Source organism: Crassostrea angulata, chromosome 1, assembly GCF_025612915.1.
Source record: "Crassostrea angulata isolate pt1a10 chromosome 1, ASM2561291v2, whole genome shotgun sequence".
NCBI lineage: Eukaryota > Metazoa > Mollusca > Bivalvia > Ostreida > Ostreidae > Magallana > Magallana angulata.
In genome coordinates, this window is record NC_069111.1 from 46,061,202 (window position 1) to 46,085,759 (window position 24,558).

Here is a 24,558-nt window from a genome sequence, read left to right on the forward strand (position 1 = left end):
ACGCAAGAATCTATAATAAATTCCAATATTTCTCTCTCTCTCTCTCTCTCTCTCTCTCTTTCTCTCTCTCTCTCTCTCTCTCTCTCTCTCTCTCTCTCTCTCTCACACACACACACATAGATATTCAAGCTCTTATGAGAAAAGTTGGGGAGTGGATTTGGGGTTGACGTACTATGAAAATATCTTCAATTTTACTCTACATTTCCTTAATTTCATTTAAGTCTATATAGACTTACATATATTTAGCATAAAATATTAATTCGATCACAGGAATACCGTCTTCCCAGGATAACCTTTTTAAAATCCAGATCAGGGCTGCGTTTTACAAAAGAACTTACGACTTACGACCAAATTAATAAATGTTAATTAATCACCAACTAATCAATGATTTATTCTTATGCCTGGAAAATATAATTTTGGAAATTGATATATTTTTTCAAACAAGTGGTTTTATGTCAATTTTGTTTTCTAAAGATCATGTTACGAGACTGTAAATATTTACGACTTTGTCGTAAGTTCTTTTGTAAAATGCAGTCCAGTTTATTAAACTTTAATAATTAAAACTGTACGGCGTGTATATTACTTAAACGTTTCCTTATTTGTAAAGATGTGTATGTTAATCAGTTTAACGTACGATCTTTGGTTTGTAAGGAATTTTATTCTGTATATTTTACCCTGCAACTACTTTTGCATGGACCAAATGAAGGTAACCCACTAAACTAAACTAAAGCTATATTCGGTCAGTGCCCCAATACAGCCCCGTGCATTTGTACAACGTTCAAATGCAATGTGACGTTATATTTCGTTTATGCGAGAGCGTCATGGTTTCAACTGCATATATGCACCGAAATGTGTCGAAAACATGTTGCAGGATAACCAGAATACACGACAGTTGTCTTGAAGTATGAGCGATATTTCGGCGAGGGTAAAAAACGTGAAGAGAGCTTGGTAAATTTCGTCTTATGTTACGTTTCCCATCCTCCCCTGAATATAGCTTTATTTCAAGACAGTGACCATGTACTTTATAAATATACCTATCTACTGGCTATGGTGATACTAGTTAGTTTATTATCATTGAGATAACTATTCCCGAGACGGATATGAGGAAATGGAAATATACTGGCAAGACTTGCTATGGTTTAAATTTTCTGAAATATGAAGTTCATTATACCGAGGACAAATTAATTTTGGAATATCAACACAAATTCATTAAAGCTGGAGTATCATCAATAGCAGATTTACATTTCATAGACAAGTAAACCCCACCAGTTTTAACCAGAAACAAGCTTTTTTAAGAAATTTCTTTTTAACCACATGCTGTGCATTACAGATTGGGTTTATCCTTTAAACAAAACTTTTATCGAATTTTCTCCAGATCTGTTCCTCACCTAAACGACAACTGTTTAAATTTGAGGGGACCGACACGCATTGCTTACGAGGTACTCTCAGATCTCGTTGAAACAACATACCGAAGTGGCAAAATAAATGTCCTTAAAATCGTGCTTTTTTCAACCCTACATTTTCAATTTTCTTACCTATTATTCATTAGTTATACACACTACTCTTAATTTTGTAAACTTATAAATACGAATAGGTATGTTCACAAGTGTGAATGTGTGTTAATATGATGTTGTAACCTAAATATAACTCAGACATACGCTCTTCCAGATTTGAATCTAATGATTTACCAGCTAGCGAATTTGACAAGATCTCCATGCATTTTATATATCATATGAAAAGATGAATTTTCAAAAAACGTACGGTGTTAAAAAGTATATAGATAAAAATCAAAAGAGAAAATATAGTATCAAGCGTTGGGCCAATACATAGATATTGAGTTTCTCTTCATTTTCATAGCCCTGCAAGCGCAGGAATATGTACATAATACAGCGTGGCTATCATAAACCAGCGGTTTGTCAGTCAAACTTCAAGAACTATATTTTTATCAAAATGCCATACATCGGACAACTTCAAATGTTAATTCTTTTCTCAGTGTCAATCTCTCAAAAAATAGCTCTAACTTTTTAAAGACAGCAATCGCAATCACGTGACACTCAAATCAAAGTCCAAAACAACTTGGATTGATTACTTGTGCATTTTCTAAATGTTTGAACGATTTGTAAACTGATATGTGTTTATCTTTTATGCTTGAAACCTTCCGTATAATGTAATTTCAAATATTTCTAGTTTTTTCCGTTGTCATAATGAAAGAGGAATACTCCTTTTTTGTTTTCGTGTCACTTTAAACAAAACAAATTAATGTTGCCGGGAAAAAGGTGCATCGCTAGTCTTACAGCGAAGATTAAAGTCTAAACAAAGATAGGAAACTATTTTCTTACAGACATAGGGTAGTGAGAGAGCGGTCAATTCACTCTTTTAAATTGTATTTCTTTCAAGTAATTGATATAGTGTCATTACATAGTGATTCTGAAATATTGCACACTTACGTAATGATATTGAAAATTTAGGTTCAAGGCAATGTCTGATTTGTTTTAATAAACCTTTCCTTTAAGCTCAGAACACCTCAATTGCATTATAAGAGTGTGACAAGCAAAGATATACAGAATTATCAAAATTTTAATGTTTCAAATCCTATCTTTTCCGCATTAAAATCAATCGTTTCCTTATGGTGAAATACTCCATAGATATGTTATATATATTTAATCATAACTCTTTCGAAACAAGTGTATACTATTCACACGAACATAAAAACGGGCACATTTATATGGTGATGAATATGATGCTCCTGAATCCACTGTATACATTTTCTTGCGTTCTTCTGTTGATAATATCCATTAAATTATCCAGAACCCAAGAATGCGGAGAGAATCACAAGTAAGTAACATTTGTTAGTTATTTCTTTGTATCTATAGCAAACTAGTATGTAAAGGAAACCATGGAGACTTTCAGTTTGTAATATATTCCTTTCCCTAAAAAGCAACTGTTTCTTCAAATATTGTATTTAGAAAAAAAAATGCAAAGATTAAATATATTTTTACTCTTTTGAAGATGCTGTCCTGACTTTCGAGAAATAAATGGAACATGTACAGGTATAATAAAAAAAATCAGAAATACTGTTTTTAAACTCAGTATCCATTATAAGCTTACCATCTTTTTTAACGTCTTATATTTTGCAATTGTTGAAAGAATGCATTGGATTTTATGGTGAAAACTGCAATACTCCTTGCCCATCAAATTTCTATGGACCAAAATGTAAAGGAGTATGCAACTGTTCAGAAAATGAGACTTGTAATCAGTTTGTTGGCTGTGTATCAAACTTCACATGTGGTAAGATCTGATAATGATACTATTTCTGTTCATAATATTTGTTATATCTGTTTATTTTGTTAGTAGTAAAGTTGTATGGTATGCTTTCCTTTCAGAATTTACAGAATTTTTTGAGATATATGTTTGCAAAATCATTGATATAGGTTTAAAAACGTTCAAACTTTAAGAAACCAATATATTCAACATATATATTATGTTTTCTTTGTCAAATGCAGATAAACTAATGTGTGCAAGGCTTATTTCGCTCCATGTTATTTTTTGACCTTATACACTTGCAAATAGTTTCCCCCATCTTGAATTCGCCAAGACACAGTTGTGTTTAAAGGGAGATAATTTAAAACATTGAAATTGCCCGCTGACAATGACGGCGAAAGGGACAAAAATTAAACGGGAGCAAATATACAAAATTCGTTTGGTTTTGGTAATAAAGTATTTTGATAATAAAGTTCTGATTTTAATACAATATAAAAAAAGTGATTTATATATTTTCATTAAGTGTTGCATAAGTTCGCAATGCCATATCGTCTAAAAACGTGGTTATCTTATTCTAGTCATTGATTCATTTATTAAATTTATGAACAAGCGGTTTTAAATGATATAAATTGAGAAAGCATAAGTTTTAATAGATTACTCATTAACATTCGATATTTCAACGAAGAAATTTTCATTAATAAGCATATTTTTGGTTTGTTTTTTTTTACCGACTACTGGTTCCATACAGGGTCGCTCATTGTGCTTTAGTCAACGCATGCATTAGGTCGTTTTCAATCATTGATTGTTGAATGATAATGTCAATAATATTAAGTGAACTTACTGTCATATACGTTTATATACTTGGATCAAAAAATGATAACAAAGAAAATTGAACATAAACACTAGTAAACTGTTTAATCGGAAACAAAATAACCTGATTTTATCAGGATTGGTTTTGCTGAAGAAACATGATTCTTTGATATCACTGCATTTACCTAAACCTTTTGTTAAATGAGAGAAAGTATTTAATTTCGTCAAAAGTAAGTATATTTTGTTTAATATAATTAAAGGGAAACTAATTCTGGTAAAGGGTGGCAAGTATGTACCCTTGCCTAGATAAGAGACACTAAGAAGTTAAAAACAATTTGTACACTAATATGTAACTAATTACATTTTCACCTTTCCTATCATCTTCGTGCTAACTTGCACACAAGGCCTTAAAACACTGCTTCCACCTGTCTATGACTGCTGCTCTAGCCGATGCCGAGCTAGTCTATCTCAGTTGTAACCGTTTCTGTTCTGTACTTCTCCTCCAGGTTGTTTTGGTCGCCTACTCTCTTCATTACATGCAAGGCTAAAAACTCTCAGAGTCAATTTCAAAAAGGCATTCTTAGATTTAAATAAAAGCCAAAATTCCTCAATCATTTGCCAATTTTTAAACAATCACAAACAATAACATCGGTATATGCAATCGTCGTAAAATAGAATTAACAAAATAATCGTGTCTGAATGTATGTGATTTTAAACAAAGTAACAAAGAATTTGACTTAAGTCAATAATTGCCTTAGTATTATAAATGAGTTCAATTAAAACCGACGAAAGTAATATTTTAGATTTAAAACAACTTAAGTTGACATTATATGCACAAGCAAATCAGGAAACCAACACATAAAATTGCAGTAAAATGTGTATGTAATTAATTTGGCTTTAGTTTTAATTTAAATCACTCTAATTGGCATCAATTTCTAATTTTATGAGTAATAAATGGGTATGGTCCACTCAACATTCTTCATAGTCGATAATGTTAACATCATGTCACACAACATCCTCACTAATTTTCGTTCAACAACGAGTGACTCATCAAACTGAAGCAACACATAGTTGTTCTATGGTCCGAATTTCGTGGTTTTTCAGATTCGTTGTTGCAGAAAAATCAATGTGTTTACGTCAACCTCTGAAAAGGAAAATGAAATCAAAGTTAAAAACTCTCCTGCCTATCAGAGTAGTATGACATGACACAAAATAGGTCAATATACTTTCGGGTTAAATCACAATTTGCTTAATATACAATTTGCTTAATATACAAAAGGGAAAAGGGAAATATGCTCCTCACATACAGGTATGATGTTCATTAAAATGCATAGTTTCATAATTTGTATATGTAGTCTGCAAATAAAAGAATTTTTTGTTTAATGGCATTATTTTGTTGTCCTACATATTTTAAAAATAGTTGAAGGGATAAACCCAAGTCACGAGTTGTATGTGTATTTATTTAATCAATTGAAGTGAAACAAGTAAACATAATAAAGACTGTTTGATATTTAAGAATGATTTAATACAAAATATAACTTAAGAACCCATTATTAAAATGCGGTTCGCGGTGCTTAACTTAAAGTGCTATGAAAGATAGTGGTCATTACTTTTCTAAACTTACTTCCTTAAGCACTTAGTTAGGTATGAATTGTCAAAAACAAAACATTTTTATTTCGTAAATTTTCCATCTGTTTGTTTTGTTAATTTGTCAAGAAATGATCTCATATAGTAATATATACTATTTTGGAACTCGATGTTTTCGATTGAAAATGCTTTTTAGAAGATGTTGGTCAACATTTGGTACGTTCTCAGCAAGGTAACTTATTGTGGCAGATCGGAATATGTTCCCTAGCTATTCAAAGTTTGACTTTGTGCCTCTGCATTAGTATTGTACTAAGGTAAAATGTTTTTTGTAATTTAATTTGTATCTAAATTGTTCTGTTTGTATTGATATTAAAACATATATCATATTTAAAAGAAATTAAAGTCGTAATTACATGTACTGTGGAGTCATTAGAATGGATGTTTTCTCAATTGTTGTGGTATTCGTAGTTAGACCTCCCCCACAAAATTACATATAGAAATGTTTTTTAGAAAGTATTATCGCTTTTACTGAAATTGAAAACCGACGCATCTACGAAAGTATGTTCTCACGATGAAGCAAAACATCCATAATCCACCAAAATTGGTCCCAATGAATTTAATGAATTCCATAGTACTTTTTACATTTCTACTTAATTGGTAACTTAAAAAAAACCATTGACCTAGTTTCATTTATAAATTACATGCACAATAAAATTCGATTATTCTATTTCACAGGAAAAGAATGAAATGGAGAAAAAAACCAAGAATTACAAATCCAGGAAGTGTAAGAGATCACATACGCCACCTTGAGCGAAGTTCTAAAATGCCCAAATATAAAAGAAAGTGCGAAAACGACGACGAAGGGCCCTTAGACGGGGTTCCAACTTATGGACAACTTCGTAATGGATACAACCATATTTATTTCCCTAAAGTTCACTTGGATGGACTTTTTTCTGATGAATATAGCTCGATGAAAGACCAAAACTTGCGACACAATGGGATGATGACTTATTTGTTTGATGATTGAAACGTTTACTTCAATTAGAAGTTACATAACGAAACATAGAAAACGCTGTGCAGTTTTAAAACAATATTTGATTGTCAATTTTTAAACTTCAAATCAAACTTATTCATATTAATTTTACAACGTAATTGGTGTTGTCTTAGTCTTAGGGTTAGTCTTAAACTGACACAGTGTCATTTTTCTTTTACTCATGTTATATATTAAAATATCTACTTATTAAAAGAGATTTGATTAGCTAGCATCCAAACTTATGCTTTGAATCATTGTCTACATCCTTTTTTGAGTGTAAAATTAAGAGTTAAATGATACATCTAATCCATTTTACATACTAAAAGAAAAGTGTGACGCAACTTCCCTAATAAAACATTTTTTTTGTTTAAAAGTAAGTTACAATAAGAAATAATTTTCTCAACTTTTTCATCTGATAGAATTACCTTGAAACAGACAGAGTCTATAATATTACTAAAAAATGAATTTCTTAAGATGATATTAAAACCGATTTTTCTCTGTTAACAAGCAATCCTAAGTTTTCTAACAAATTTACTAGAATTTTGCATCCCGTTCACATTAAGCAAAATTATGAGCCTTAATAAATGAGTCATCAATGTAATAAAAACAATATTAAACATGGCTGCAGTAGAAAAAAGGGGACAATCTACAACATAATAAACTTACCGTGGGGTTAATCTGGCTATAAAAAAGATGATATCAAATTATATAGTCAACCATTCGTGACGGAAATATACTGAATAGCAATTATTTGGAGAAAGGGGCTGCTACATAGCATATTTCGGGGAAAAAGGCACTATGCAAAACTGGTAGTGAACATGTATTGCATATGCAGTAATCTCAGAATGCTTGTTCAATGAGTGTTGAACAACACAGAGTGACAAATCAACGTCTTTTAATCATGCATAAGTAAACTCTTCTTTTATAAATTTTCTTTCTTAAAATTCACTCGTTTTTCAATAATGCTCTTTTGAATCATGAATATTTTCAATTTTCTTTTTTCCGGATTTTTTATTTAGATTTTTGAGATAGACTTGAACAATTTAACAATTGGTAATCGTGTTAATAAGCCATGTCATGAAATAGTTCTCAAACCAACCATGTTACTGCATTGATGTGCTTATCTGAGTATAAAGGTAACTTATATAACTCACGCATTACTCAGGTAAGATTAAAATTAACAGTTTCTATATCCTATATTCCCTCTTACAATGCACATTTTGTAGTATGGTTGTGTTTGATAATTAACCTGTCACATTTGCATTTTTATTCATCAGTACTTTCTACAGTTGTATCTCAATTCTCTGAAATAGCGCACATGGATGTTACAAACCGACAAATGCAAAGTCTACCAGTTTTACGATTAATTTTTGCAAAAAATATTTATAGATACAGTTTAGAATTATAACTTGATTATCTATAAAACATGAACAAAATGTGTAACATAACAGAGTTAAAATGTACAGTAACTTGTACATTCAAAACACAATAATGTGTAGAAAACATTATATAATCATATACCATATATTAAAAGTATTTTTTGAAATTAGGATAAGTTTATAGTCAGTTGATTATCACAAATATCTGTTGCCCTGGAAAAAATTACATAACTAGAGCAAAGTTAAAGAATGCAGTATAACTTGATAATAACCGTGATAAGAAAACAACCCTGATATTGACCTGGAGTTAGAAACAAGCACATAGTTGTCAATATATCCTTTAAAAAATTGTGTTTCATGCAATTAATTTAAAGCCACTACATATTGGTTCAACGATGCTGTACACTCACGTAATCATATTGGAGATAAGGAACAAAGGCAATGAGTGAATTTTTAATTTTTAAAACTTTCCCTTGAGCTTCGAAAACCTCAATTAACTTGCATTATGAGAATGTAACAGGCAAAGATAAACACAACTATATAATATTCTAATAATTCCAATCCTATCTTTTCCGCATAAAAATAGTTTCCTTTTGGTGAAACTTTCGATGTATATTTAATCTTAATGACGCTTTCAAAAACAAGTCTACACTATACATATACACGGACATATTCCAATGTTGATGGATATGATGCGCCTGTATCCTCTGTACACATTTTCTTGCTTAATTCTGTTGATGACATCCATTGAATTATCCAAAACCAAAAAGTGCGAAGAGAACAAGTAAGTTAGTTAGCTAGCATCTCTTGGTTAATTCTTTGTATCTATAACAAACTCGTATGTAGAGGAAATCAAGGATACTTTGATTTTTTAATTTAACCTTTTCTCTAAAACGCGCATGTTTCTTCAAAGATTGTATTCAAAATAAAATGCAAAGATTGAATATATTTCTACTGTTTTAAAGATGCTGCCCTGACTATCGAGAAATAAATGGAACATGTTCAGGTATATCTAAAATAATTTATATATATTGTGTTCGAATTTTCAAAATCACTATCAATTATAAGCATATAATCTTACTTGAAAGTTCCTTTTTTGCGTATGTAAAAAGAATGCATTGGATTCTATGCCGAAAACTGCAGTACTCCCTGCCCACCAAATTTCTTCGGACCAAGGTGTAGAAAAGTGTGTAACTGTTCAGAAAACGAGACTTGTAATCAGTTTGTTGGCTGTGTATCAAACTTCACATGTGGTAAGATCTAATCATAATTCTATTCCATAAGTTTTGCAATATTTTTTTTTTTACTTTTTTTATTATTTAGGTGGTATAGTATATTTCCCTGTTTAAAGGATCAAATGTATTTAACAATTAAATTGACCTAAGGAGACGACATAGCTTTCTGTCTTTACGAATTCAATAGCATATCGATTTCCGTTCACATTCAAGCCATACCCAGTAAACTCTTTGGTTTTAGTTCTCATAATGTATAGTGATTTAAAAAAATTCTCAGTCGTTGTCCGTGCAATATGAGTTTTGGATGCCTTTTTTTTTTTTACTTCATTATCTTTATATTTTATTTTCAGTTTACTTTCTATAATACGATACATGTACTTTTTTGCATTTATTTACAAACAGGGAAATACATGTATTAGCAAGTATCGAAAGTCTTGCATAACGCGATTTCAAAGATCGTTTTATGCATCTTTTTTCTCATATTCTATTGAAACATTAAGACAATTTCCTTTAAAAATCAAGGATTATTTTTTCTTTATTCCCGTATAGCCATGATCATAATAACGATGATGCGATTAAAACACACGCCGTGTCCACAACGACGGTAAAATCTGGTATTGATTGACCATATATCCTTATATCTCATTCAGTTTTGAACATGATAAATCAAAATGTACGTATCAGCAAGAACACATTCATTTGAAAGCAATGTTTTGCAAGATTTAAAAAAAATGAACTTATTTATTTCACAACGATTAACACGTAAGTTCTTATTTTATTGTCTCTCTTTGCTACGGATGTTTTACGCGATGTGGTCCTTAATGTAGGAGGAAAACGGAAAATTTAATATTTGCGATTTTATTTCAAAACGTGCATGATATTTTAGGAAGAAAATGAAAACATGGTGGTAAAGAAGTTGCTAATCCTGTTAGTGTACATACGTCCTTTTACAACTAATTTCATATGAGATGATACATTTAATTTCGGGAAATTTCATTGGTGTTAGAAATTCAAATTATTTAAAAAATGAAATTTAAGAAATTGTGTCGATACTGAAATGTAGCCCTACAGCTTCAACTTTTCTGGGCATGATTTATTACGAGTCACCTGTTTTGAGTAACACAGTGTGAATGATTCTTGTCTTAAAAAAAGCGTGCCTACTCCAAGGTGTAGCTACGGTTGAGTGCTCTCAACTCAGTGCATACTTTGTCATAAATGTATTCAATTTGGAAAGGAAACGTGCATTTAAGGAAGAAAATCGGAGTAAAATTCAAAATACATGTATACAATCCGGTATAAAGAAAGAAAATAAAAAAGTGTTTATACAAACCAATGATTTTAAAAAAGAAAAAAGTATGCCCCTAGATGGGATCGAACCAAGGCACAAAATACATCATGTATGACATAGCCAGTGTTTTAACCCACTGAGTTATCCAGAACTTTCTCATCAAAAATATAAATGTAGGCTATTGTGAGAGAATTCAGTTTCCGAATTTTTTGTCTTTTTTTTTGTCTTTTTTGCAAAATTTGACCCAACGACCGGGATGCCCCTTAAATGGTATTTTATTCCTTTGAACAAACCTATCAAAATATCTAAAACTTTTTTTAGGTCCTTAAGAATATCTAGGCCAAAACATGCAGAAATATACCATTTATTGTGAGAAAGCTATTTCAGCCAACTAATGAAGATTAATAATAAAATTGCAAAAGCAATTTGATAGGTTCAAAATGCAAATTTAAAAAGTTAAGAAATATGTACAATAAAAAATAACAAAAGAATTCCTCTATAGCTCAATTCAAATGTTATATACATTTGATCCTTCAAAGAATTTTGTGAGACATGTGTTTGCAAAATCATTGATATAGGTTTAAAAAGGTTCAAACTTAAAGAAACCAATACATTTAACATATATATAATGTTCTTTGTCAAATACAGAACTACTGTGTGCAAGGTTGTTTTCGCTCATTGTAATTTTTGCCCTTCTACACTTGCAAATAGGTTTGCCTCATCTTGAATTCGCCCAGACACAGTTTTGTTTAAAGACAACGAGTGCGAAAGGGATGAAAATTAAATGGGTGCAAATATTTCCCTGTATACAAAATTTGTTTGGTTTTGAGACTGGGATAATAAACTTCTGATTTTTATACAAAATAAAAAAATTGTGATTTAAATTTTTTCATTAAGTGCTGCATAAGTTCGCATTTTTACCGACTACTAGTTCCATATAGGGGTCGCTGTTTGTGCTGAATCGCAACGTATGAATCAGGTCGTTATCAAGCATTGATTGCTTAATGAAAATGTCAATAATATTAAGTTAAATTACCGTCATATACGTTTATATAACTCGATGTTAACAAAGAATATTGAACAAAATTCAAGTAAATTGTTCAACCTTAAACAAACTAACCTGAATTTATCAGAATTTATTTGCTGAAGAAACACATGGTTCTTTGATATCAGTGCATTTACCTAAGCCTTGAGATAAATGAAAGAAAATAAAACATTTCGTCAAAAGAGTGTTTATGTTGACTATAATTAAAGGGAAACTTTGGTAAAGGATGGTAATATGTACCCTTGCCTAATTAAGAGACGCTAAGTAGGTTTAAGCAATTGGTTCACTAGTGTGCAAAGTACATTTGTAATTACATCCTCACCTTTCCTATCATCTTCGTGCTAACTGGCATACAAGGCCATAAAACACTGCTTCCACCTGTTGATGACTGCTGCCCTAGCCGACGCCGAGCTAGTCTATCCCAGTTGTAACGTCCCTGCTCTGTACTTCTCCTCCATATTGTGTTTTGTCGGCTTACTCTCCTCACTAAATGTAAGGCTGAAAACTCCCAGTGTCAATTTCAAAAAGGCTTTCTTAGAAATAAATGAAAGCAAAAAACCCTAAAATATTCGCAAAGTGAGCAAATACAAGATAACATAACATAAGATGGTATATGCAATCGTCGTCGTAAAATAGAATTAACAAAATAATTGTGTCTGAATGCATGTGATTAAAAACAAAGTAACAAAGAATTGGACTTAAGCCAATACTTGCAATAATATTATAAATGAGTTCAGTGAAAACCAACGCAAGTAATATTTTAAATCAAAAACAACTTAGTTGACATTATATGCACAAACAAATCAGGAAACCAACACATAAAATTGCAGTACAATTTGAATGTAATTAACATGGCTTTAGTTTTAATTCAAATCATTCTAATTGGCATCAATTTCTAATTATATGTGTAATAAATTGGTATGGGTAAATCTCCTTCATAGTCGATAATGTTAATATCATGTCACACAAACATTAATACTCATTAATTTTTGTTCAGAAACGAGTGACCCATCAAACTAAAATGGTCTGAATTTCGCGGTTTGATGTCAGAATCGTTGTTACCACAATACCAGTCTGTTGACATCAACCCCTGAAAAAGGAAAATGAGAGAAGAAAACTCTCCTGCCTATCACAGTAGTATCACATGACACAAAATAGGTCCAGATACTTTCAGGTTTAATCACATTATGCTTAATATACTTACAGGAAATATGCTCCTCACATACAGGTATAATGTTGATAAAAATGCATAATTTCATAATTTGTATATGTAGTCAGCAAATAAAAGAATTTTTTGTTTAATGGCATTATTTTGTTGTCCTACTTTTTTAAACATAGTTGAAGGGATAAACCCAAGTCATGGGTTGTATGTGTATTTATTTTATCAATTGAAGTGAAACAAGTAAACAGAGTAAAGACCCATCCAATTGCAGTTCGTGGTGCTTAACTTAAATTGCTATGAAAGATAGTGGTTTTTTTTACTCTTCTAAACTCATTTCCTTGAGCACTAGCTCACGTATGAATTGTTAAAAACAAAGCATTTTTATTTCGTAAATTTTCCATTTGTTTCCATTGTTGATATGTCAAGATATGATCTTATATAGTAATATGAAAACTATTTTGGAACTCGCTGTTTTCGATTGAAAATGCTTTTTAGAAGATGTTGGTAAACATTTGGAGCTTTCTCAGCAAGATAACTTATTGTGGCAGATCGGAATGTGTTCCATAGCAATTCAAAGTTTGACTTTGTGCCTCTGCATTAGTATTGTTCTAAGGTAAAATTGTTTTTTTTTATTAATTTGAATTTAAAATGTTTTGTTTGTATTGATATTGAAAGATACATCATATTTAAAAGATATTAATGTCGTAATTAGATGTACTTAATTTTTGTGGTGCCCCCCCCCCTCCCCCCTCACGAATTAACATCTGAAAATATTTCATCTTATTATCTATTATCTTTGTTATAAGAGGTTTTTTTTCCCATTGAAATTGAAAACGACGCATCTACGAAATTATGTTCTCACGAAGAAGCAAAACATCCATAATCCACCAAAATTGGCCCCAACAAATTTAATGGATTCCACAGTGCATTTTACAATTCTTTTTAATTGGTAACTTATAAAAACAATTGACTTAATATATCATTACCTTAGCCCGTTTCATTTAAAAATTACATCAATAATTCGATTACTATATTTCACAGAAAAAGAATGAAATGGAGAAGAAAGTTAACAATTACAAATCCAGAAAGTGTGAGATATCACATACGCCACCCTGAGCGAAGTTCTAAAATGCACAAGTATAAAGGAAAACGCGGAAACAGTGACGATGGATCCTTAGACAGGGTTCCAACTTATGGACAACTTAGCAATGGATACAACCATATTCATTTCCCTAAAGTTCAATTGGATGGATTTCTTTCTGGTGAATATAGCTCGACGAAAGATCAAAACTTGCGACACAATGGGATGATGACTTATTTGTTTGATGATTGAAAAGTTCACAATTATCAAGATGTTTCAATTCGAAGTTATATAACGAGACAAAAAGAACACTCTACAGTATTTGATTGTCAATAATTAAACTTTAAATTGAACTTACTCACATTAAGCTTGAAGTTTTACAAAGATATTGGTGTCGTCCAAGTCTTGAGGTTTATGAAAAACTTACACAGTTCAATACTTTTAATTCTGTTATATATTGAAGTAATTACAGTGGTAACAACGTTATTGTTGACAAGCCAATCGTGTTAAATCGTTCGTGTAACGTGGGTGATCGTTCGTGTAACGTGCGGGATCGTGCGTGTATCAGGAAAATTGGTTTGCGTTTAATACCGTGCGTGTTCGTGCGTGATCGTGCGGTTTTTTCGTTTTGTAACTTTTTTACGGAATGCCAGGATTTATTCTTAAAGCAAAGACAAGTAGTTTTTGTAAAACAATGTGAATTTAAAACTTTTTATTATATAAGAACATTGACAGTTGTTAACATTCATTCTCTCTTTCGTTCTTAAATAATTTTTTAAATTTCTATAGCTCATTTAATCCTTTGTTCGGTCGAGTTAGTTTTGCTAAATTTTACAATCAGCCTATATCAAGCATCAATTGTGTCTTGACAAATAATTTCAATCATATTAGCAAAAGCGACAGGTTGAATGAAAGCGGCTAAGCTTACCCATTCCCCGTTTTAAACTAAACGATTATTCCCAGCGTTTTTCTTTCAAATGAGAATACGATACGCATTATTATCTAGTAGATTGTATACACATTTGTTTGAAATAAAATTTATTTAGACGCTTTAAAATTTAGAATAAATAGAAATAAATCAATTATTTACTGTACATTATGAAAATATTGGATGTGAAAAATCGAAATTATATGGAACAAGGTAACAAATTTACCTGTATCACGCATAATTAAATCGTACGTAAGAGAATTAAATTACATAAACAGTCAAATCGTATGTAAATAATTTCGTGTAGTTTATGCATAATCTTCATTTCAATTACACGTAATTTTCTTTAACTTATGATTGAAGTTAATATTTGTTATGGAGACAAAATATTATTTTGTGTGTGAATCCATTATATTTGTGTATGGATGTGTAAAAGTGTTAACTCGTAAAATACAAAACAGTGCATGACTAAAGTACATGCCGCTTTTCAATGACACACAAACATAAAGCAATACAAATTAAAGAAATACGTTTCCTTAATTCTAATCTTAAAAATTAATTTTGATTTTGCGTGTTTAATGGTGTAGAATCGTTCGGTTGCGTGTTTTATCGTTTTTGTTCGTGTATCGTGAAGATTTAGTAAGTTAGTGATCGTCCGTGTATCGAGAGTGATCGTTCGTGTATCAGAATCGTGCGTGTCGTTTGTCAACAATAACGTTGCTACCACTGTAATAATTACAAGGGATTTGATTTGCTAACACCCAAACGTATGTGTTGAATCATTGTCTACATCCTTTTTTAAGTGAAAAACAAAGAGTTTAATTGTAAATCTTATCCCATTACATACTAAAAGAAATAAAAATAGCTTCTTATGTTTGTTCATTGATAAAAGTTCATACCTTGTTAGCAGCTCTCGATTTAAACAAATGGCAAAACTCGCAAGTGTGTCGTATCAATATCATAGAGAACGTTTTCCTCATTTTTATTTAAAAAATTTAAATTAAAATTTATAACATGATTTACGATATAATCACATGCCTTTCATACAATTTAATCATTTTATAAATCACATGATGATTATTTGATATTTGAAATTAGTTGTTAGATGGATATCATTGTTGTGTAAAAAAACACAAAAAAATGCTTACTCGGTACTTTTCTTACATGGAAATTGTATAGTTCCAAAACGTTATTATGATATTATCATTATAAGTTAAAGGTTCAGTATATTATATAAAAAGTTTATATTAGCTATAGTTATCTTTTTTAGGATTGAATAGAGTATAAGTTTAGAGAACCAGAACGTGATCAGAACTTTATATATGTAATACTTTCTGATCTGACTAGGAGCTTAAAAGATGAGACAATACATGCATTGCGAAATTAGTCATTTTATTAAATGACTAGAAATTAACCAATATAAGGGGATGTTATTTTACATAAACTTGCATAAAATTGACGACAAAATTCTTTACACTTCATCTAAAAAAAGGGTTATTAGCAGATCAAGTCTGACCTACAAAAGATATCATCACAACAGTTCAATTCCGACCTGTGTGATATAGGTGATAGCAGTTTACGTCTTACCTATCACCATGCTATAATTTGAAACTATTAATTCTAATATATCTACGAACAAGCATTGCAGGTAAACCCTGATGCTGAACCCCTGAAGGCACTATACATACTAATAAATCACATGAAAAGAAATCTCATAAAGTTTACATAAATGTTATTATTTAACAATAATACTGTGTTATTGGTCTATTTCCACATATACTACTTTTAAACATTAGGGATTAACTCCACCTAAAGAAATTTTATAAATATTTTTACTGTTAATAAAAGAAATATTAATGCTTTAGGCCTTTGGTAAAATCTTCTTTATAACCAATGGGATATTAAAGCTGACATGAATTCATAAATACGCATTATTTCTCTTTTATCTCCGACTACCGCCATATTAGTTGTCGATTTCTATTGTTCTGATCATCGCTACACACCCCCTATATAAGGCCGAGAGCACTATTCATGCTTCACCGCATTCAGGAGTTTCATACACTCGAACACGTTACCTTGGACGAAAAGACTTGTAAAAACGCGTTTTGAACAAACCACTGCACTGGCAAGATATATCCAATAAACGACTGAAATCCAGGCGCAGATACTTTCGAAAATTCCTCGATAATTGTAGACCGTTTTCCTGTGTATGTTATAACATCGCACATGCGCAAACCACACACTGTGGCAGATCGAGCAATGCCAATTATCGCATGGATTTTAGAAATGGGGCGTTTTTGTAGGAACGAATGGAAACGTTGTTATTTTCTTGGATTTACTATCATTTAGCTACTGTGTTGGATGTAGTGTCGCCAGGGTTTTCAAGAAGGTGCAGACGTTATGCACTCTGTATGAACGACACACGTGTTCGATGTGCATGCGAAGTAAGGCAGCACTGTATGTGCAAAACAATACGGATACCTTGGACATCCTTTCAAAGAATAAATATATTTTGTATTTCATTGATTGTTGTTTTCTTTATTCTTTATTACTACATTTTACTACAATGTGTAGTTCATGCATGTAGAAGTCCGTGCAACGTGAATGCCTGGATCGGAAAGCAACCGACCGTAACTTTCTCAACCGGTATATATACCCCAGTGGCAGTAGAGGAGCGATCGAAACTAATATGGCGACCAAATGATTTTATGAATTCATGTCAGCTTTAAATAGCCTAGACAATAACAAATATGTTGAAATGTTTGATTGCATCAATAGATGATGATATTATATTAACAATGAACTAAAGCATTTATATTATAAATCCTATATTGTGCAATTGATACATGTACACTGAAACGCCACTGAGAAATCAACCGAGCATGCTCAGTTACACTAATTGAAATGTGACTTCTTTGTCAATAATCAACATAAACTATAGTCAGGTGATTCATTTTGATCTGACAGTTACTTTTGTTACGCTAACAACTTTTGATATAACGTAAAGCAAATTTTCCTTATAAGGCTAATTTTTCAATGTGAAATCATCATTTATTAAAAACTTTTTTCCCTTATCTCAACATATACTGAGCGTCTTTAAAATTTAAAACATTTTTGGTTGTCTTTATGCTGAATGTATCAAGTTATACATCATTTGCACTTTTTGTTGATTCAACATGATTTTTTTTTCATAATTTGTGCCTAGTTGACACTAAAGATGTGAAAAATGTTCCAAAAATTGGCATATTATTTGCATTTATTAGTCTGAAAACTTTTACAGTGCCAACCAAACATTATTATTAGGTATTATTAGACTGATTTGAAGGACACTTTATTTGTTTCCTCTTTATTCATCTTTATGTGACTGTCACGGAAGGACACCACATTTGGGAAGTTTTCATTCGGTATAAGAGCATAGATAATTCATATGTATAAGCAAATACAAATTGACAAGAATGATAACAAGTCTTAATCAATTCTTTAGGTGTACACATTTTGTGTTTTGGGTAGGCATCATTTCATTGTCCAGAGCCAAAGAATGCATAGACGACACGTAAGTTTACATGTGCAATCATCGTTTCACTTATTTTGTCCTTTTTAAAAACGTAGCGAAAACCAATTGTACAAAGCATTTTTGTTTATTTAGTTCGCGAATAAAATGTTGTTCTGGCTATAGAAAAATAAATGGAACCTGTGCAGGTATGTGTGACATTTTAAACATAGAGAAAAAGTGGCGTAATTCGTTAAATGATATTTTAAATGTTTACCTTATTTATAAATACCCAGTGAGTAGAGTTCAATTGTTTGCTTTACAAACTTTTAAAACCCAGCAAACATTTAATTTATTTAGTTATTCATATAAATGTATTAAATTTTAATATGTCTAATAAAAAAATAGAAAACATCAACAACTGTTTAAAGCCCTCGCAGTCTAATTAAAGTTTCTCTATAACGTTTATCACTCGTGCTTTAAGTGCGTTCTGCCTTAGGTTCTTATTCTTATTTGCAATCTTACACATTAGCCATCAGGCAGATATATAAATTCGGACTGACTGAAAGGCACTTTTCCTTGACTTTCAGAATGCATCATATTCCTCCTTTAAACTTAATGAATTGTTTTCATTACAATCTTTATTAAGCATATTGAGTTTACTTGTCTAGAGACATATCATGAAAACCACCTAATTACCCGGTTAATTATGTATCTGTATGGTTATTTATTCATCAGAATGGACCATTTTAGTAAAAAAAGATAACCATATTAGACAATATGCTACAATACATGTTTCAAAAAGTTGGATTTTACATCTGATAAATGTTGATTACTACTGAACAAGAGAAAAGACAACATGAGCTACAGAACGAACAGTCCATAATAAACACAATTTGGAAAATTAATCCAAAATTTAACCTATCTGATATATCAGAATGAATGTAAGCCTAGCAAATACCTTCAACATCATTAAAAGGCGACTCACAAAACTTCACCAGATTAAAAAAATCAACTTGCTATGTCCTTTCTTCAATAGCAAAATGTTGAAAGCCAGCGCTATAACATTGCCTAAGCCCCCAATTATAAAACAAAAATTATGAAGACAGAATCTTTTTAAATAAACAGCTTCGTGAATATGTAACTAGACTTCTAACCCAACTGTATACAGTAACGTCGGGATCCCCAAAATCTAATGTCCTTTTCGATGAAAACGAACATTAAACGCCATCTACAGTGGCTACAGACTATAAAAACAAATAAAAGCAGTAAAAGAGAAATCATAGAACCTAATACTCACCAAAAACCGTTTCCCTTTGATTTATTAAGTGTGTCTACTTATTTTTTCATTTCCCGAAAAAAAATTGTGAAAGCTATTACATATAGTCACAACATAACAGACCAATATTGAATTATATTCTTACCAATGGTGAGAAGGATATCTAATATTCTAAAAGAATAAAAAAAATATTTTGCATCACGTACATAATGTACATTTGCATTACGTACATGTACATCACGTTCATAAAAGCGAAGTACCGATGTAGAATATAATTTGTTATGATAAATATGTCTGTTTTCTTTTATTCAAAAATACCAAAACTTTCCATATTGTTTTTTTTAATTTTTTTTTTCATAGGCATTATTTGTACTCAAAAGATCTAAATATTAGTTTCATTAATATAAGCAAACATGATTTTAATGCGACAAAACACTGATGACGGTGTTATTTTTTTTGGTAAACATTAACACAAATAAAAAAAAAATATTCTGTTTTGAACTTTCCCTGTCACAAAAGAAAATTACGTACATATCAGTGGACAGTAGAGAGAATGTTTTCGTTGTTTTAAAGAATGCATTGGATTTTACGGAGAAGGCTGTGTCATTCCTTGCCCAACAGGGTTCTATGGACCAAGATGTTTCTCAAAGTGCAACTGTTCTGTACACAAGACTTGTAATCAGTTTGTTGGCTGCACATTACTATCTACGTTCGGTAAATATTAAAATCAAATTATGGTTTTTTATTACATACTTAATAAAATTTTACAGGTTTTTTGCATATGTTATACAGATGACATCACAAAACTCATTTCTTACATATGCACAGTCGACATTTTAAAATGCAGTTAAAAACTTAAGTTTTGGAGCAGTTAATTTTAAAACACGAGGAAATTACGGTTCTGTAGATACATATTTGACAAAACAACAAGATCTCATTTTTTAAAATTAATACATGTACAGACAATTTTCAATTAATATTAAAAATCAATTTGTTCAAGTTGAAGCTTTTCAAAAAAAAAGATTATTACCAAGTTAGTAATAAATATAATAATAAATACCCTGTAAATAGCCCCTGTATCAGCCCGAGACCAATGTCAACCCTCGGGCCTTTGGCCCTCGGGCTGATAGTGGAGTCTCAGGCTGATGCTGGCTGATTGTATCAGCCCGAGACCAATGTCACCCCTTGAGCTTTTAGCCCTTGAGCTGATATTGGAGTCTCGGGTTGATACTGGCTGTGATATGGAAAAGGGTATGTATTTTTCTCTATGTATCTAAAAGGGATAACAAAAACTAAAACTGCTGAAAATGAGCGTTTTGAAAAAAATATGTAGTTAATTCAAAAGGAATAACATTAAAGCAGTGTTCATTACTCGTAATTAAGAATTAAATGTTTTATTTTTAAATGAATTTTAAATATCGTCGGTTCTATAACACACCACGCCGTGCAGACAGATTAAAAACCGCGCGTTAGCTTTTATTTATATTTATTTTGATGTTTATTTGTATATGTTTTATCATATGTAGTATCATCGCTTTAAAGCCATTCTAAATACGATGTTTGTCATGGATATGAATAATTGATGGCATATCCATAAAATATGTTTTTCAGTGCGCTTCCGCGGATAAAAATATAGCGCCAGAATCTTTGCCAGGAAAACTTTTTTTAAGACCGAAAAGATAAGTTTAACGATTATTTTTAAAAGGTACATATCAAAATAATAATGTAAGTTTCCATTAATTTATAAAAATAAATCTATTCAAAACGCGTGGCGACGTTCACCTGAGCTCTTATGCCTTGTGGGTTATGAAAAATTGAACGTCACAGATTCTCAAAGCTAACATAAGAGGACAATTCACAGTAAATGCCTGTTTACATGAATCTGAAAAATGTCTCAAAAATTGAACGTGATATTATTACATGAATCAAGATTCACCTGTGGATATTTCAGTAGAATGGACTCTGAATGTTCAGCTATACATTATTTAATCACCAATTTAAAGATGAAAACTTGTACAGATGATATGACTGACAAAATGCTATTTGATGCACATTAAAGGGGTATGGTCACGGTTTTGGTCAAAAAGTATTTTCCGATTTTAATACTTACAATGTTTCAGAAAGGCATTTTGAATAGTCAACCGAAATTTGAGTGTCATTTGGTGAGTTATAGGCGAGTTACAGAGCTTGACATTTTTTGTTATGTAAACAAAGCGTTTGTTTACATTTTGAACGTTAAAGTAAAATTTCAGTTTTAAACCTGAAACAAATGTATTAAACGTTAAGAACTGTTTATCTATGCTTAAAATAGATAAAAGATAGACAAATCAGCTGGAAAAGGATTTTTTTTTACTTGTATACTGAACCTATGTAAACAAAAACATGGCACGAACCTTGTTTACATGACAAAGAATTGCGTGCCCTGTATCTTTCTTATAACTCTACGAATTACTCCCTAATTTTTTTTTATCATTAGAAATACAGTTCTAAAGCATTGTAAATAGTAAAAGCATAAAAATAGAATTTGACCAAAATCGTGACCATGCCCCTTTAAACATTAGATTCTAGTAATAGATATTTATTGTAACTAGCATTCATTTTCTCTCCCTCAATAAAAATACACATCTCTCGACCTCTCACATTTATTTCATGTGTTGAATAGTTTGTTTAAAGTTAAAGGATAAAATGAATGGTTTCAGTGTTTAGTATGAACTCTTTTCCATTGGTAAACTTTGCACAACCTTATATTTTTAGAGAACCGTTTGTTTTCCACTAAAAAAAACTTTGGAACTACATCATCTTTTTCTTTTTACAGAGTCAAAGTACAGAAAATCAGTTCAGAATGAGAGTTGTTCTTCGTTATTCCTGTCAGTCATTGCTCTGACCGCATCTCAGATAGTAACGTTGATTTGCTGTTTGAAAACACTGCTGCGATGGAAGGAGTAAGATTTTTAATGTGTAAAAGCTTAGCGTGATCAATAAGAAGAATTATTATAATGCTTCAAAGCGTTTAAAAAATAAAATATTACCGATACAAACAGTTATATTACGGCAGCGTGGAAGGGCCAGATGAGAAAAAAAAATAATCTAATTCGTTCGGACGAAGTTGCTATTTGTTCGGACGAATAAGTTATTTGTTCGGACGAATTAGGATTTGTTTGGACGAAATAGGATTCGTTCGGACAAATAACTATTTGTTCGGACGAATTAAGATTTGTTCGGACGAATTAGCTATTTGTTCGGACAAATAAGTTATTTGTTCGGGCAAATAAGTTATTTGTTCGGACGTACTAGGATTTGTTCGGACGAACTAGGATTTGTTCGGACGAACTAGGATTTGTTCGGACAAATAAGTTATTTGTTCGGACGAATTATGATTTGATCATATGATACGATCAAAGTTAACTGATATACTTCCTGGAATTGTAATAATCGCACAGTTACTTAAGTATGAAGTATAAGTAAACATTAGTTTGTTTTATAAGTCACTTAAGTAACTGTGCGATTATTACAATTCCAGGAAGTATATCAGTTAACTTTGATCGTATACATGTATATGTATAAAGTTAAGGCGAAAGATAATTTCGTATGTCCAGTGTCCCAAGTAAACAGGAGAATGACTATATTTTCAATATAAACATCGACAATCGAAATCCACCTGCGGAATCATATAATTATGACTATTGGAATCATTACTTCTGGCAATGCGCGAAATAAAACTTATAGTAAGTTAAGAAAAAACCTGCGCTGCCTAGAGTTGGCATACATCTATACGCGGATCTAGAGCCGGGGTCGTCGGGGGGCCTTGCAACCCCGCAAACAAAACTATCTATCAGACCCCCCTACCACCACCACCCCGGTAAATTTTTCTGGATCTGCGCATGATCATGTTAACTGATTAGACTTTTCACATTTATGTATCCATGATTATGACATATCTCTCTCTCTCTCTCTCTCTCTCTCTCTCTCTCTCTCATACATGTACCACTATTAATAACTTATTCGTCCGAACAAATGAGTTATTTGTCCGAACAAATATCTAATTCGTCCGAACAAATGAGTTATTTGTCCGTACAAATATCTAATTCGTCCGAACAAATCCTAAATCGCCTGAACAAATAACTTATTTGCCCGAACAAAACATAATTCGTCCGAACAAATCGTAATTCGTCCGAACAAATATCTAATTCGTCCGAACAATTCGTAATTCGTCCGAACAAATAACTTATTCGTCCGAACAAATCGTAATTCGTCCGAACAAATCCTAATTCGTCCGAACAAATAACTTATTTATCTGAACAAATCATAATTCGTCCGAAGAAATCCTAATTCGTCCGAACAAATATCTAATTCCTCCGAACAAATCGTAATTCGTCCGAACAAATAACTTATTCGTCAGAACAAATCGTAATTCGTCCGAACAAATCCTAACTCGTCCGAACAAATAACTTATTTGTCCGAACAAATAACATATTTGTCCGAACAAATATGTAATTTGTCCGAACAAATCTTAAATCGTCCGAACAAATAACTTATTCGTCCGAACAAATCGTAATTCGTCCGAACAAATCCTAATTCGTCCGAACAAATCCTAATTCGTCCGAACAAATAAATTATTTGTCCGAACAAATATGTAATTCGTCCGAACAAATCCTAATTCGTCCGAACAAATAACTTATTCGTCCGAACAAATCCTAATTCGTCCGAACAAATCCTAATTCGTGCGAACAAATAACTTATTTGTCTGAACAAATCGAAATTCGTCCGAACAAATAACTTATTTGTCCGAACAAATAGGAATTTTTTATTTTTTCATCTGGCCCTTCCACGCTGCCGTAGTTATATAGACGTAAAATGAATTCTAAAAGATAATTTTTTGAATGTCATAGAGACATGTACCTATTCAACACTTAAAGTGATATAAATATAAGAAGTTAATAAAACTTTGATGTCAATGTAACATTGGTGATAGTGGCAAGA

General features: G+C 31.4%; 2 protein-coding genes and 2 long non-coding RNA genes across 5 annotated transcripts; 3 read left to right on the plus strand and 1 right to left on the minus strand.

The window, feature by feature from the left end:
* Positions 1-119: 119 nt before the first annotated feature.
* LOC128155847 (uncharacterized) lies at positions 120-8,129 on the plus strand. Its single transcript, XM_052817728.1, has 5 exons — positions 120-2,835; positions 3,010-3,050; positions 3,148-3,288; positions 5,855-5,972; positions 6,394-8,129. Exons 1-5 carry the CDS (start codon positions 2,627-2,629, stop codon positions 6,683-6,685), a joined length of 801 nt encoding a protein of 266 aa, XP_052673688.1. The 5' UTR covers positions 120-2,626; the 3' UTR covers positions 6,686-8,129.
* LOC128155899 (uncharacterized) lies at positions 3,999-13,179 on the minus strand. The gene is made up of 3 exons (XR_008239658.1): positions 11,961-13,179; positions 9,152-9,264; positions 3,999-5,215 (listed from the first exon to the last, which is right to left on the minus strand). It is a non-coding gene; the product is annotated as an uncharacterized LOC128155899 (long non-coding RNA).
* Positions 8,348-14,343, plus strand: LOC128155868 (protein draper-like). Of its 2 annotated transcripts, none has more exons than XM_052817746.1 (5): positions 8,348-8,854; positions 9,036-9,076; positions 9,183-9,323; positions 13,296-13,413; positions 13,842-14,343. In XM_052817746.1, exons 1-5 carry the CDS (start codon positions 8,748-8,750, stop codon positions 14,131-14,133), a joined length of 699 nt encoding a protein of 232 aa, XP_052673706.1. In that variant the 5' UTR covers positions 8,348-8,747; the 3' UTR covers positions 14,134-14,343. The 2 variants fall into 2 exon arrangements, with proteins under 2 accessions (XP_052673706.1, XP_052673714.1); XM_052817754.1 differs by having other exon boundaries at positions 13,299-13,413; positions 13,842-14,342.
* Positions 14,344-18,262: 3,919 nt separating this feature from the next.
* Positions 18,263-22,506, plus strand: LOC128155892 (uncharacterized). Its single transcript, XR_008239657.1, has 4 exons — positions 18,263-18,362; positions 18,456-18,508; positions 20,152-20,292; positions 22,394-22,506. It is a non-coding gene; the product is annotated as an uncharacterized LOC128155892 (long non-coding RNA).
* Positions 22,507-24,558: the final 2,052 nt, after the last annotated feature.

Bases quoted from the DNA above. Each gene is read 5' to 3' on its own strand.
- LOC128155847 (XM_052817728.1), top strand. From the start codon at position 2,627: ATGGTGAAATACTCCATAGATATGTTATATATATTTAATCATAACTCT. The intron at 3,289-5,854 runs GTAAGATCTGAT...AATGCTTTTTAG, and splicing joins TGTATCAAACTTCACATGTG to AAGATGTTGGTCAACATTTG. The intron at 5,973-6,393 runs GTAAAATGTTTT...TCTATTTCACAG, and splicing joins TGCATTAGTATTGTACTAAG to GAAAAGAATGAAATGGAGAA.
- LOC128155868 (XM_052817746.1), top strand. From the start codon at position 8,748: ATGTTGATGGATATGATGCGCCTGTATCCTCTGTACACATTTTCTTGC. The intron at 8,855-9,035 runs GTAAGTTAGTTA...ACTGTTTTAAAG, and splicing joins AAAAAGTGCGAAGAGAACAA to ATGCTGCCCTGACTATCGAG. The intron at 9,077-9,182 runs GTATATCTAAAA...GTATGTAAAAAG, and splicing joins AATAAATGGAACATGTTCAG to AATGCATTGGATTCTATGCC.